Consider the following 16,287-nt stretch of genomic DNA (forward strand, 5'->3'; position numbering starts at 1 on the left):
ATTTAAATTATTAATTTAAAAATAATTTAGATTTTTGAGAAATATAATGACTATTTTAAAAATAACAAAATTACTTTGCATTAAGATGAGGGAGTTATATACATAGATATATCACTTTAAGCTCATATAATAAATATTTTAAAATCATCACAATGCATATTGTTCAGTATAGTCCTGCATAAAATACAAACAAAATATCTGCATTTCAAAATAGTATATAATTTTAAAAAGTAAAATCCTTCCAAATATTGAATTATATTTATTTTAACCTGTTATAAAGATTATTATTTGAAACAAAAACTCGTATTTACCCAACATTACTGCATCTACTGCTCCACCTGCACAAAATTCAATCAGGATCTGTGTATAAATAAAAACACAGGTATTAAAAATAAAGCTAATGTACTGAATTGGAAGTGTTGTCTAGAGGTCAGAGACCACAGGACTTGGCATCAGGTGGCTTGGGTTCTATTTCCTCGTTTATCCCTGGCTTGCTGTGTGACCTTGATAAATCACTTATCTAACCTCTGTAGAACAGTGATATTAGCTAACTGAAAGTGGCACTGCAAGGCTTAAGTAAATTGTGTGCAAAGTGCTTGGAGATCCTCAGACAAAATGTGTTAATCCGGGTATATAAATTCCACAATAAAAGGATTAAAGTCAACTGGAATCTGGTTGGCTGAGTGTGTGATTTGCATAATCATTATATAGTCATTTCTGATTTGAAAATTCTGAGTACAGGAGCCAAAACATTTGTTAACAGCCCAGAGACAGCTGCCTGATCTTCACTCCCCCTTCAGATGAAACAGAAAAAGTATAACATTTACATGAAAGGAAAGACATCAAAAATCAAAGGAAATAGACCGGTCACATTTTTTAAAGGGAAAACCAAAAACCCTTTGACTTGTTTTTCTCCTTCTTCCTATTCATGTCCATAGAACAGTCTCTTGGCCCCAGAATAACTAGTAACACTGGGAATATTCCACACCCTTGCTCCTAAGTCTCTTATTATATAAAAATATAATGCAGTTATTTGGGGATACAAACCCTGCTGATTTATAGAGACAAAAAGAAGGTGGACAAAAATAATAAAAAGGATGGAAAGAAGGATTTATTAAAAAATGTACCTACCTTTCAGCACATTGAGATCTCATTTTTTTATATTCTGAAGTAGTTTTCTTTTTCATTAAACGTTGAATATTTAATTAAAAAGTTCACTATGACAACTACTTCCTCACAATCATACACTGGGAAAACACCTTGATGTTTAACTCAGAACACACTTTTCTTAAAAAAGAAATGTGTCTCAATTTATGACTTAGATAAATACTTAAATACTCATTTACAACTTATGTGACACTATACTTATACTAACTGCTCCTCACAACAGTATTATGAAGAACTAATATCATGTAGAATCTTTGTAAACCCCTGCCACATTCACATACCATTACTCAATTTACACATCTGCAGTGTTTTGTTTTTACAAACCAGACAAGTGAAGAATGAGGCAAAATGCCAAAAAAATCACTGTAGAAAAATTCCACATAAAATAATATAGTCTATAAAATTTAGTTTAATACACATTTTTGTATATGTCCTTTTGATGAAAAAGGTGTTTGTAAAACTGATGGAAGCCAGAAACCATTTTTAATACCCATTTCTGACTGTTATCTTATTTTAGAAAATTAACAGTTAAACAGTTTGCTACCCAGGAGAACTTAATGCCAAATCTTGTCTTTTTTTTCTTTATGGGCCACAGGTCTAAAATAACGTAAGAGAAGAAAATACAAGCTTATTTTCATAAACCAGATTATGACTCTGAGGAGAAATAAATCACACTTTATTACTACTACATGGGAGACACAGATTTGATTACTAAAGAATAAAAGCTGATAAGACAAACTGGTCAGAACTTGAGCATTTTAAAATGATTATTAATTACTACAAATGGATGAAATATTAATTTGCATTTACCTCTTTGCTGGGGCATAGGTTGAGTAATAAAAGGCAGTTCAGGCAAGCATTCCTACTCAAAACAGTAATTAACCATGTGCTTAACTTTAAGCATATGGTTAGGTCCCATTAACATCATTGGTATTTATGCACATGCTTAAAGTTAAGCATATGCGTAAGTGCTGTCCTTAAAAGGGATGGACTTAAGCACTTCTTAACTGCTTTCCTGAATCAGGGCCTCAGAGGGAAGAATGCCATATACCAAATCACTAATATTACTTCCTGAAGCATCCAGGGAGGTCTCCTATGCAAGTACTAATCAAGGCTGACTCCTGTTTAGTTTGAGTGAGCTAACAAAATAACAAGTAAAGGTGATAGGACTGAAGACATTTATTCTTAATTAAAAACAGAGGGAGCACAGTATCCCATTTCAAACTAATAAAAATGTACAACTAAACATTTTAAATCTTTTTGAGAAACATAGATAATATCCTTCTTGAGGATTATTTATCTGATTATCACCTCACTGATTATTCTAACTATCACTCCTGTCTTTGATTCCTACCAGTGGCTTCCTTTTGCCTACCACAAAGTTTAGGCTTCTCACTGTCACCTTCAACTCCACCAAATCTATGTCTCTGCTTTTATTTCAAACGACTCACCCTTTTGCCCCTTCACTCTGCCAATGAATCCCACCTAACCACTCACTTTGATGTTCGTCTCTCGTATGGCCCCCCCTGCACATGGAACTTTCTCCCTATTCAACTCTTCGTTCATGAAATTCTTCCATGAAACCCTCCCATGCAAATTCACATTAGTAAAACTGATATCATCCATTAGTGTTTTTAAAAGGCTGTGATCAAAGTTAAATTTATTTATGTGTCCTAGGATATTTTCTGTCTAACTTGTGTTGTGTGTGTATTTAAACTGTAAACGCCAAAGGGCAAAGATTATCTTCCTTGTACAGACCCAAGTATACTTCTTTCTTAATAAATAATCATAGAAATGTAGGGCTAGAAATGGACCTTCAGAAGTCAACAGGGCCAGCCACCATGCTAAGGCAGGACCAAATGAACCTAGACCCTCCTGACAGGTGCCTGTGCCACTTGTTCTTAAAAGCCACCAATAGTGAGGATTCCACAACCTCCCTTGGAAGCCTATTCCAGTCTAATAATGATGATAACAAAGAACAAAGGTGGAATAATCTTATTACACATGACTTTGATATTTATATACATGTAATTCACTGCAAAACAATTAGCAGAGTATCTAAGTACATGCATTGTATTTGTGAAATCAATACATGTACATTCAAAGGCCTGGATCGTCAGCAAATTGTGGGCCCAGTTCTGAGAGATGCTAAGCACTTTCTGGAAGTTACTGAGTGCCTTCAAGTCCCACTAAAACCAGTGGAAGTTGAGGTTAATCAGCATCTCACAAGATTGGGCTCTATAAGCCCTAATTTTTATTTTATTTTTAATTGTGTGGTTGCCGTTATCAAATCTTCCTGTTATCAAATTTTGCCGTTATCTATTTCTGAACAGTGCTGGTGGACTTAAAACTTGAATCCAGCAGTTACGAACAAGAAATGTCCAAATCCTCTCTATACAGGGACATAAACTATCAAATTCCAAGTTTTAGAATCCTAACAGGGTGAACCAGAGCTGCTGTTACAGTCAGAGCTGAATAGATGCCTCTGTATATCTTAATTTCATCATACCTATTTGCTAGATATTTTGACACAGTAATCATGCGACTTGCAAGTTAGTTGTAAAATGGGGCGGATAATTATCCTAATAATTAGTAATGATGTAGAAAAGATTTGATGGAATAATGATATAAAAAGTCTCTTATTATTAAGTTGGGGGGGGCGGGGAGAGAAACCTAAAGTTCAATATTTTTACATAAATAGGAGAACGGTATACAAAAGGAAACACCTACCCAAAGATTGTTTTCATAGTAGAAAGCATCAAGAAGCTTGACAATATTTGGATGATCGCAGGATGCCAGAATATCAATCTCAACCATGTAATCTTCTAGTTCTTCCTCAGATTTCGTATCAATCACCTTTGCTGCAGCAAGGACTTTGGTTTCTTTGTTCTGAGCCTGTAAAAGGAAGTCACAGCACCATTAAAACAGGAACTTCTCAATATTGAATCCATTCAAAATAGTGACAAACTTCAATTGTTTCACCTCAAGATTCTGTTATAATAATTACTATAAAAACTACTATAGCATTTTGCCATCTTTCAACATGTTTTACGAACATTTACTAATTAATCCTCAACATACCACACAGAAGACAATATATACATATTATATACTGGATAAACTGAGGCAGAGGAAGGTTTGATAACTTTCCCAGTGAAAGAGAGAATCCATGGAAGAAATAAGTTGAGAACGTAGGAGTTCCTGATTCCTAGTTCCATTCTCTGAATCATCATGCTGTCTATCTCTCAAGGAAGTTACTGTTGGTACTCCCTATAAAAGGAAGAGCATAAAATTTACATCTCAAATGAAGGATGGGGTAAGGTGGCTTTAAACCACCTTTGTGCCATCCTCCTGGGGCTGAAGAAGCACTGGGAGTAACTAAAGATTTGTCTCAGTTATGACAGCTTCCTGGGATGCTCTATGGGCCACAGTACTGCCTCTCTAGTGTAGCTGTTCTAAGCCAACGGGAGAGAGCTCTCCCATCTGCTTAATTACTCCAGCCCCTGTGAGCAGCAAGAGAAGCTCTCCCACCAACACAGAACTGTCCACACCAGCACTTAAATCAGCATAAATTATGTCGCTCAAGGGGATGGCTAATTCACACCCCTGAGTGACATAATTTATGTCGATTTAAGCTGTAGTGTAATCATAGACTAAGGAGGATGATATCACCTCCTGACTTCCTGCTAGGTTAGAAGTAACTGTTCTGAGAACACACTAAGCTAAAAACCTTCTCTACAAGCTTGTTTACAATCTTAGATCTTACTAACTGAACTAAAACTACACTGGATCTTGGAGTGTTAAGAAAGGAACCACAAAGTGGAAAAATAGGAGGTAGAGGATTGTGCCTTTTATAAAGAAAAACTCTCTGTTTTTCAAACAAGGTCAAACAACTAAAGTTTGTTGACCTTGTAAAACTTTATGGACCTATCCTAGGAAAAATGTCTCAAAATGGCATGCCGTTGATAATTACAGTTCAGCTCCAACAGTGTTAGCATAACTGGGAGCTCTAGTATAGATGTCTACCTGCTGCTGGTGGTGTTTAATAGGATGTTGAAAATTCTGGCAGCCTGTCGCATACTGCTAACACAGGGGCAGCTGAACTGCATACAGCAATGGTGGGAAACTTTTAGAAAATGTTCTTGGTGTAGAGAGGTCCCCCAGCAAATGGAGAACTAATGGAATTATGCCATCACAAGCAACAAAACCCAGAAAGCTGAGCAACTGAGAGAGGAAAGGATTTGTAGTTAGACTGTTTAAAACTCTGGTTTTTGTTTGGCTTTTAACAACACCTTTTTAATACCAAAGTTAACAAATATTTGGAAGAAGGGAAGTCTTTGTTAAACATTCAGTAAAAGCGTGAGAGCTCACCATACTCAAAAAGTAATCCAGTAAAACTAGAGAAGATGAGACTGGACGTTTTGATATTTTTAAGATCAAAAACAATCATAAAAGTAAAACAAAAGCCTTTGTCTGTCTACATACATCATAAATGGACAAAAATACAATTTAAAAAAAATCTTTTGAAGTGACACCATAAATTTGGAATCTAATCAATTTCAATAAATGAGAAAAAAGTAATTTCTAAAACAATCATGTTTCCCTAATTTTTTTTTTTTTTTTTTTTAAAAAAGAAGAAGGTTTCCCTCACCAAGTACTGTCTGAAAGACCCACAAAAGCAACACGGAAAACTGGCAAAGACCACAATGCTGCAAATATATCCACGCAGAGCAACCCCTGTGCCCACAAATGTGTAGTTGCAGGACTGAAGCACAATTCTCTTGATAATAGAAGAAAAACCATGAAACTGACTATACACAAAGTGCCATCACAAATGCACAAAAACTCCTTAAAAAGATGTTTTTCCTCTAATCTCTTTTAGTTATGCTAATTTTAGACATTACTTGTAATACCCACAGATAAGAATTTTTAAACATGATTTCCAAGTTGAGAGTGTTCCTTTAAAACTCAATGATTTATTCAATTACTCTGTAAAATATATATTAAAACTAAAAGGTAGATCAGTATTTACAAGTATCTACTTAACTCAATTGGGTGTTCTATTGAAAGGAAAAACTGGAAAACACACAAATGATAGGTTTATAAACATGCACACAAAAACGTGGTTCATTCAATTTGTGAACTGAAATGGTCACTTACTAGTGTATTACTATCAAAAAATAAAATGACTAAACATTTCCATACATATGAGCTATGGGGGGAAAAATATCACCAGTAAAATAATAGTCCTAATTATTTTCAAATAGTCTTGCCTTTTTTTTTTGGCCACATCAACAAAATTACTTATTTAAGATGGACATTTAGTCAGAGCATATGTATTCATCAACGTGCAGCAATGCTAGAATATAATTTGAATGAATCAGCTAAGACTACTATATTATGTTGAGGATATGATTTTCTTGACAAGAATGTAGTAAATTTATATATCAAGTAGCACTTCCAAAAGTGAACTGTAAAAACAAAACAAAAGTCTTGACATTTGCCTTTTTGTTTTTCCACAGTAATATCAGAACATTCATAGCTGTATGAAGTTATTCTAAAACATAAAACTAATTACTGAGGTAGATATTCTAATGTCTGATAATATAAAGGTGAAACCAAGGTATTTTATCATTTGTTTGTATTGGTTTCATGTTTTGCAAAAGGAGCAAAAGTCAAATCTTCCTGTACTCTAACTGCACTCAATATATTGTATCATTAATAAATTAATGATAGATAAAATAAATGAAAGATAAAATAGGTATCTAATTCCACAGTAAAACCAGACTGATATGTGCATAGTAAAGATGAAATATCTACTTACTTAATGCAAATATCTACTTACCCAAAAATTTATTTTCACAGAACGGGCAGAAATTTATTTTCTTCAGTATCTCCTTGGAGTTCAGAGTCCACGACCTTGAGGGTACGTCTACGCTGCATTTAAACACTCATGTTTGGCTTGTGTCAGCTGACTCAGGCTTTGGGGCTGTTTAATTGTGGTGTAGACATTCAGGCTTGTGTCCTCAAGGTCACAGAGCCTAGGCTCCCACCGAAGCCCAAATGTCTACACTGCAGTTAAACAGCCCAATAGCCCGAACCCCACAAGTCTGAGTCAGATGACATGGGCCAGTTGCACGTGCTTAACTGCAGTGTGGACATACCCCCACTGTCTAGAATCTGTAGATCTGCCTGTGACAAAGAATTCTAAAATTGCCTAACTCGCAGGGAAATGCATAACAAAAGACTTTTTAAAATTTGCATTCATTATAAAATGCGAACTATAAAGCATTTCTGAAATTGATTTTTTTTTTCAAATAAAGCTATACTTAAGAGTTTGATAGGAATCACTGAGTTTTACAACAGCAGGAGTATCACTTTCTGGCTCAACTTCATCGTGATTGAAAACAAAAAGTAGTACACCTCTACCCCGATATAACACGAATTATGATATAACGCGGTAAAGCAGTGCTCCGGGGGGGGGGGGGGGGGGATGATGCGCACTCCAGCGGATCAAACAAGTTCGATATAACACTGTTTCACCTATAACGCGGTAAGATTTTTTGGCTCCCGAGGACAGCGTTTCATCGAGGTAGAGGTGTAATTCAAAACATAGGAATATCACTGAGTGGTCTAAATGCAACAAAATCCACATTTGTTCTGTTTGTACTGACAGATCTCCCTGCATGTTGATCTTTCCCAGATCCTTGTGTTCCAAGTAACTTGAACTCTGGTTTTGTGCTGGTTTGGTAAATCTAAGTATTGGAATATCCTCCAGCTTTGGGGATTGTCTGCCCCATTCTTTGCAGTTCACGCTAATTGAGTGACCTCAGTGTGGCTCCCCTGGAATCCCAGTTACTATTATTACAAGTCCTAAGGATTATGATAAGGACTCAAAGATATCAGAGACTTTCTTCTTCAGGTCACCAGCTTTTGGGGAATCTGATACAGTTTTTCATCTCTAGGGAAAGGGAGACACTAAAGGTACCAGAGCACTATCCCTAGACTCAACTGTCCCCCCACCTCCATGATCTTTCTTAGCACCCTCTGCAATTAGGTTTCTGAAATTTAGATCTTTGCCCAGCTGTTTGCTACTGTAGAGGGGTTAACTATGCCATGCTCTCTTACTCTGCCAACTACAGACACTGCTGAGATAATACAGGCTAGAGAATCTTTCTTCTCCCTTTTCCCTCCTTCTGCCTGTTCTCTAGTGGGATACTGTATGACTTCACTGGCTATTGAAACAATCTGCCAGAAAAACACTAATTTGAGTAAGTAGGCAAAGTAGACTCGTTTTTAAGAATTAGAAAGTAATGCTGAATTTAAAAACCTTTACATTTTTGCTAATTAAGGCTGGAATTAAACATTTGTTTGCTTTGTTGTAAATGTGGAAGATGCTGTTTAAAATAATCATAGTCTTGATGACCTATCCTGGTTTATAACGACATGTTTTTCATATAGCTGCTGCAAACAGGAAGTTAGGCTTCCACTCAGACACCCAGTCAAATATGATGACGATTACAAAGCTCTAACACTTAATGTTATTCCATTTATGGGAGATAACGCTGCCGGCTTCTTGTTTACAATGTCACCAGAAAGTGAAAACAAGCATTAACATGGCACTTTTGTAGCCTGTCTTGCAAGGTATTTCCATGCCAGACATGCTAAACATTCGTATGCCCCTTCATGCTTCGGCCAACATTCCAGGTTGAAGACTCTGAAGCGCCTTCCAAAATCTGAGAGGGACAAAGTGTGGAACATACTGTCAAAAGTCTTAGAAGAGCAACACTCCGATGCAGAAACTACAGAACCCAACCACCAAAAGAGAAAAACAACCTTCTGCTGGTGGCATCTGACTCAGATGATGAAAATAAATGTGTGTCAGTTTCCAGTGTTTTGGATTGTTATTGAGCAAAACCTGTCATCAGCATGGAAGCATGTCCTCTGGAATGATGGTCGAAGCATGAAGGGGCATACAAATGTTTAGCATATCTGGCATGTAAATACCTTGCAACGCCAGCTACAACAGTGTCATGTGAATGCCTCTTCTTACTTTCAGGTGACATATCTAAAAAGTGGGCAGCATTATCTCCCATAAATGTAAACAAACTTGTTTATCTTAGTGATTGGATGAACAAAAAGTAGGACTGAGGAGACTTGTAGGCTCTAAAGTTTTACATTACTTTATTTTTGAGTGCATTATGTTAAAAAAAATCTACTTTTGTAAGTTGCACTTTCACAATAAAGAAATTGCACTACAGTACTTCTGTGAGGTGAATTGAAAAATACTTTCTTTTATCTTTTTTACAGTGCAAATATTTTTTATTGCAAATATCAAGTGAGCATTGTATACTTTGTATTGTGTTGTAATTGAAATCAATACATTTGAAAATGTAGAAAACATCCAAAAATATTTAAATGGTATTGTATTATTAACAGTGCGATTAAAATTGCAATTAATTGTGGGTTTTTTTAATCTTTTTAATTTGTTTGACAGCACTAGTTACTAAGGAAACTAAGTAGTCACAGACAAGGAATAAAGTACTGTCATGGTTATGAAACTGGCTGGCACAAAACAGAGTGGAATTAAATGGTATATTTCCAATATCGCAGAAGGATAACAGTCAAGTGCCCAATGATCTGTACTAGGACTGCGATATTAATACATTAATGTTCTGGAAAAGGTGGTGAACAGTGAGATGGCAAATTTTGATACCTATGTAGAGGGGAAGGGAGTACAGCACAAGTCATTCAATTGAGTTGCTTATATAAGAGATACATACTGCTAGCTCAAAGTAAGGGGATTTGGGGGGGGAGGGTAATTGTTTAATATTTTTTGATACTGTAATTTGAGCTAGATTAAAGGATTATGAGGTGATGTGTGAAAACAGAGGTAGATGACTAGAGCTGAAAGACTAAATGAAATAAGATACATCACTGTATAAGCACTGCAGCCTTCTACCTTGCTAAAGTGTGCAATAGCTAGTTAAAATAATGTATACTTTTCCTTTTACAAAGACATGCTTATGCTAAATTAAGACTAGCAATACTTTACAAAAAGATATTTGATGAAAAACAAACTACTTCATATTGTTAGAAAGCAGTGGTAAAATAAGATTCCATATTAATCATAAAATATGACAATCAATACCATGTGGAAATTGGCTTTTGTGGTTTCTTACGAGGTTTGTTATGTACATACTCTTTGTCATCATACTTTGCACTTTATCTTTATTTGCTGAAAAGCTATTTTGTTCAGATAAAAACATACTTATTTCTGAGCTAATGAAGAGGAAGTAGGGTATGTTTTTATCAACTTGCAAAAGAAAAAAGGCATTGCCAAAATGTCTTTGTTTCCTAAAAAGTGTTAGAAACAGATTGATAATTCTCTTTACAATATTAAAACAACTCGTTTTTGGAGAAATTTAAGTTTAGAATATTACAAGAAGTAAAATGTTAAGAAAATTTTAATTGATTCTGAGGGCATTGCTGAATTGCTGCCTGCCACAAAGCTTTAGAATTTTTTAAAATAATTTGCTTTTTTAAAAATATAAACCAACTGTAAACAAATGGAAAATTGAACAGGAATTAAAGAAAATTATATGATATATTTAAGCTAGTGTTTCACAGATCTTCTACAGGTTATGAATAAAGATGTAAACAAATATTTCTGCCCAATTCTATGCTGATGTTCATTTAACAAGAGGTGCAAAATTAAAAATATATTAAAAGCTAAGACTTCCAGCAATTACGTACTTTTGATTTTGTCTTTTGATTCTTTTACGAAGCTTACACTGAATCTCCATTAGTTTTTGATATTACCATATCTCACAAGAGAAAGAGGGTTGATAAGAGCCAGCACTTGGATGACAGATCTCTGAGGAACACCTAGTGCTGCAAAAATGGCGTTCAGGATTCAGTAGATGGACTCTTCACTCAGATTCAAAGGAAAACCACTATCCCAGCATGGTTTTAGGAGCAATATGATGCTTAAGATGCTGTCTTTCAAATGAGATGGACCCATGAATTGTATCCATTAAAGATTCCCATGTGATTATTCATAACTGTATGGGTGTTAACCCTGGAATACTGACAAAATTACAAGTTGGCTTATTACAGTATGCCTACCTAAATTACTCCTCTTTTAATATGTTCTGTAGTGTTGTTGTGTAGTATACTGTTATACACGTACTGAATTTAATTTATAATGTAGCCACACCAGTGGTATACACAATAATTGCTGTGGCAGCTAGTATCAGTTCATAAAGCATATTGGAATCATTTGAAATAAATGTTAAATATAAAACCCTCTGGAAAGCTTTATGCACAAAATGTGCAAGGAGGAAATGGCTGCCCTTATGCAAACTTTGCAGCTATATTAAATTAGAGATTTTATCTGTATGTTTATGAATGGCAGAAGCATGACAGATGTCCTTCCTCTGATATAACTGAGATGTTATAATAGTTTTAAGTACCATATGTAGCTAGTTCTGGAGTTTTGTATCTTTTTGTAACTAACTTGTTATAATTATTAAGGGGGAGGAGCTATCATTATCACACTGTTTATTATGGCTTTTCCATTAAAACTCCTTTATTGCTGAGTGGGTTAATGGTGAATTCAGGACTGGGGAAAACCAAGCATCCTCATGATGAACTACTCCTGCCTGATAAGCGCAACTAACAAGTGTTTCATACTAGTGTACGAAATGTTAATAATGTTGCAAAAATGTTCATTTTAAGAGAATTATGACTTTTATATTGCCATTTTGCTTAAAACTGCCTATTATCCCCTCACCCCTGCTAAGAGCCAGGAGCCTCCAGTGTGGAGGGAATATTTTTTCCCTTTCATCAGGCAGAAGCTCATTACTGTTTTCCTCATCCTTCCTCCCCAATTCCTTCTGTTACACTCATTGAGTCTTGTTTTTGTTGGACTGAAAGCTCGTTGAGGCAGGGACTGTCTTGTTTGGTATTTCCACTTTCACATCAATCTCAGGACAACCCTCTTTCTTTGCAACTGGCTGAGTAGGGTACACCTCTCCCCAAGGCATTTCAGCTATATTTCACAATTTCTCAACGTCTGTATTATCCTGTCACAAGTAGGTTTAGTGTCATGAGTCGTAGGCATCTTGTCAATGTTTCATTCTCTGAGCAGAGGTTAATGTAGCATATTTAAAAAGCAGAGGGAAGAGACTCTGAAATGAAAGAAGCCAGAGGATATACGCTTGGAATAATCTTTGAAGTAACATTTGTGAGTGGTCTTGTGTCTCTTTACTCAATAAACTACTGAAAACTCATCACTCTGAGAAGGTGCTCTTGCTCTAATGGCTATACTCCATACCATGTTAATTCCATCTTGTTTAATTCTGTTTTTCTTGGTTTGTGCCTTTAAATTATAAGGTCAAGATTTTCAAAAGTAACTAGTGATTTGAGTGCCCAAACTGAGACTCTATGAAAAGGGTCTGGTTTTCAGGGAGTTAATTATAACTAAGAACTCATCTATTCTATAGAAGCTGAAGCGAAGATCTAAGGTAATGCTCCATGGTTTCTGAGCCCACAGATTGGAAATTCACCAGCAACATAACTGAAATTTAAAAATGCATAATTTTATTGAATTAAATATGAAAACAAGTAATAACCAATACAGCTGCTCATATTTTATATTAAATGATCTTTTCAATATGCAGCAAATCTCTATACTATCAACACAACTCCAGCAGCAAAGTTGTCAGGCAAAGCTGGAAATTTAGTTAGCTAGCTGGAAGACATAGAAGGAAGTTTAAGATGTTAGAAAAGTTATATTAGCATAGACACTTTGGTCAGGGTGTGGGAAAAAAACCCACCCAACCGATGTAGCTAAGTTGACATAACCCCCTCTGTAGACGCACCTATGTTGACTGAAAGAGGGCGTCCATCGACATAGCTAACCTTGTTTGGGGAGGTGATGCTCCTACACCAACAGAAAAACCCCTCTGTCAGTGTAGTACTCCTGGGAGAATTCTGCACCACTGCACGTGTGCATAATTAATGAGTCGAGCATATTTTGAATTTTTTGTGCAGAAAAAAGCTTCTGCTGAAAAGTTACTGCAATTCTGCCTTTTGCCCACCAGAGGGTGCTGTGGTACACAGAGCACTCCCAGCCAGCTAGGGAAGAGAAAGCGCCTGCAGAGCCTTCTTCACAGCGCCTGTCAGACCAGGTCAGGAGATGGGGGCTATGGGGAAAAAGACAGCCTAGGGTGCTGGGTGTGTGTGTGTATGTCAGACAGGGGTTCATAAGGGCTAGTGGGAGTGGAGGCACAGGGCCATATGGTGATAGGGGACAGGGTGCAGAGCTACATAGGGACAGAGGGTGTCTGAGTGGGGGCAGAGAGACACAAAGGGGTGCAGGGCCACATAGGGATGAGGGGAGTGGGTATCTGAGTGGGGGTGGAGGGACACAAGTGCCTGACTGAATGGGAGAGGCTGGGGATAGCCAGGTCTGCATGGAGGAAGCTCCCTAACAGTCCTCCTCCTCCCTCCCACCACCAAAAAAACAAAACAAAACCCTGTTCCATACTTTTCCCACCCAGGCTCCTTCCCAGAAATTATTTCCCTGTCCCTCAGCTCCTCTGTTACTCCTGACTCCCCCCAGCCTTTGCACTGCTTCAGGGTGTGTGTGCGGGAAATATGGTTTTGTATAGTAGTTTAAATGAATTATTACTCAGAGTTCTGTATTAATATGCCTAGCAAGGAATCTGTTTGTCAAAAAACATTTTCTGAATCTGTTTTGTTGTCTGTATTGTTACAGACATACTTGCTGACAGGTATTGTGAAATAAATGACCAAAAATAATTGAAACTGGTGTGATTACATTGTGTTATTTTGACAAATAAAATATGCATAATTTGAAAATACTGTGTGCAGAATTTTTAATTTTTTGGCACAGAATTCCCACAGCAGTAGTGTAGGCTGCATCGACACTAGAGGGCAATGAAGACACTGCTATGCTGGTATAGTGTCTTTAGGGCAGCATACCCCCTTAAAATGGATATTTTTACTAAGCTTATCAGTAGCGAAACAGTTAAGCGTTGACATTTAAATGGTTATTAAATTTCAGAGTTACCACCCTACTCAGATAAATGAGAAGTTCACATCTCTGAGCTATTGTTTCAGGCTACAGTATTTATAGACTTAGGGGATAATTTTCACAAGGAAAAAAGGTGTATTCTTAAATCAAGTTAGCTAATACATGGTAACTAACAAGAGGTACAATCCTAGTGAAGGCAAGTCAGTTTGCTGTTTTCACACAAGTTAGCAAGTTGAGGTAAACTCTAGGCTTTCCTCATAGTCTTATGAGCAGGCCTAAGGTTTTACCTCGAACAGCTAAGGCCTTGTCTCCAATACAGAGTTTTGTCGATGCAAGTTACATCAATGATCAAAATCTGGCATAATTACATCACTTGTGCATGTTCACACAACGCTCCTGTCGGCAGAGCGTGATCACAGGTGGTGTTCTAGCATTGACAGACAGAGCAGTGCACTCTGGGTAGCTATCCCACTGTGCTACTTGCTACCTGTTGCAGCTAGGAGTTGTGGGGAGGCAAAGTGGATCACAGTGCGTCATGGGAGCATGCTCAACATCCCATGATGCAGGTTTTTTCCATCCCATCACTACATAGGCTTCCAACTGTGTTTCACTGCATTTTTCAATGGCCGCTGTTTACCGTGAGCCTGCCATCTGTCTCAAAGGATGGATCCTGCACTGCTCTCTACTGTTGTGGTCACTGTTATGAACACATCGTGGCTGGTCATGCAGTGTATCATGAGCACCCAATCTGAACACGTATCAGAGGTGCCTGACCTGCTATGTGCCATGGAGAGAAACAACACTAGTTTAATTTTGGCATTCACAGAGCAGCTGACATGATGACTGTTGCTTTTGGGCTCGGGAAACAAACACTGAGTGATGGGATCACATCGTTATGCAGGTCTGGGATGACAAGCAGTGGCTGCAGAACTTTCGGATGCAGAAACCCACCTTCCTGGACCTGTGTGTGGAACTCTTCCCAGCACTGCAGCGCAAGGACACCAAAATGGTGGAGAAGAGGATGCGATTGCTGCTTGGAAGCTGGCAACTCCAAACCGCTACCGGTCACTCATGAATCAGTTTGGAGTCAGGAAGTCCACCATTGGGGATGCATTAACACAAGCGTGCAGGGCCATTAATTGCATTCTGCTATGAAGGACTAACACTCTTGGAAATGTGAATGAGATAGGGAATCCCATTGCTGCAAAATCATCCACTAACTTGCTCTTCCTTTGTTGCTTCCTTATCTGGTGGAGGCGCTCCACCAGTGTGTAGGGGGTTCTCCTGAAGGCCACATCCGCAGAAGCACAAGAAACAAACAGAAGCTGATTGTTAGTGCATGCACAGCATTGAATCATTGTAGTAAAATGCACCTCTTTTTAAATATGAATCAGTTTTTCATTGTCCCTTGGCAAGCGCACACAGCTCAGTGAACACCCTAAACATGGGGAGTTCGACATGGGCAGGGGGATGTGTGCTCAAGATGGGGCAAACTGTCTAGGTGGTTTTTTTAAGGGGATCACTGCAGACAACTAGGGACAATATTGTAAATTCTGCCACCATTTTCCACCAATGAGGGTCACTGAAGCCAATCTCTCTCTCCTGAGGGTAAGCAAGGATGCATGTGTGCACCTCCTGCATGCGTGCAGCTTCAGACCGAGTCCCTTTGCTGCTTGCCTGTGTGCCGCTTTGCTCCCTGTACAAGTGATTGCCAACTGGCACAGGAAAGTTTCCTACAAGGAACCTTCGGCAGAGGATTGGCGAGTACCTCCAGGAAAGTTTCCTAGAGATCTCTCTGGAAGATTCCCGAGGAAATCTTGGTGGCATTAACACACTGCTTTGCTGCACAGAGGAACATGTGGCACATGCAAACACAGCTAGTCTTGTACATTTCTATCCCTTCCCTCCTTTCTAGAATATAGGGAGCAAAGGACAGCTCTACCTCAGATAACCAAGCAGCATCAACTCAAAAAGATCACTTACCAAAGCTCTCTTCTCCTGCATCATGTGCACCAGAGATGGACTGCTGGGGCCGGTTAGATCCCTCCTGAGTGGAA

The 16,287-nt window shown here is 37.7% G+C and overlaps 1 protein-coding gene across 6 annotated transcripts in view; it reads right to left on the bottom strand.

Moving 5' to 3' along the window:
• Nucleotides 1-16,287, bottom strand: part of SLK (STE20 like kinase) — a 71,981-nt gene that overhangs the window by 36,305 nt on the left and 19,389 nt on the right. For all 6 annotated transcript variants that reach the window (XM_065552543.1, XM_065552542.1, XM_065552546.1 and 3 more), the window contains exons 2-3: nucleotides 3,898-4,062; nucleotides 312-360 (exon numbers count right to left, since the gene is read on the bottom strand). In XM_065552543.1, coding sequence (XP_065408615.1) covers nucleotides 312-360; nucleotides 3,898-4,062 — 214 coding nt within the window. The remainder of the gene's footprint in view (nucleotides 1-311; nucleotides 361-3,897; nucleotides 4,063-16,287) is intronic.

Source organism: Chrysemys picta, chromosome 7 (genome assembly GCF_011386835.1).
Source record: "Chrysemys picta bellii isolate R12L10 chromosome 7, ASM1138683v2, whole genome shotgun sequence".
NCBI lineage: Eukaryota > Metazoa > Chordata > Testudines > Emydidae > Chrysemys > Chrysemys picta.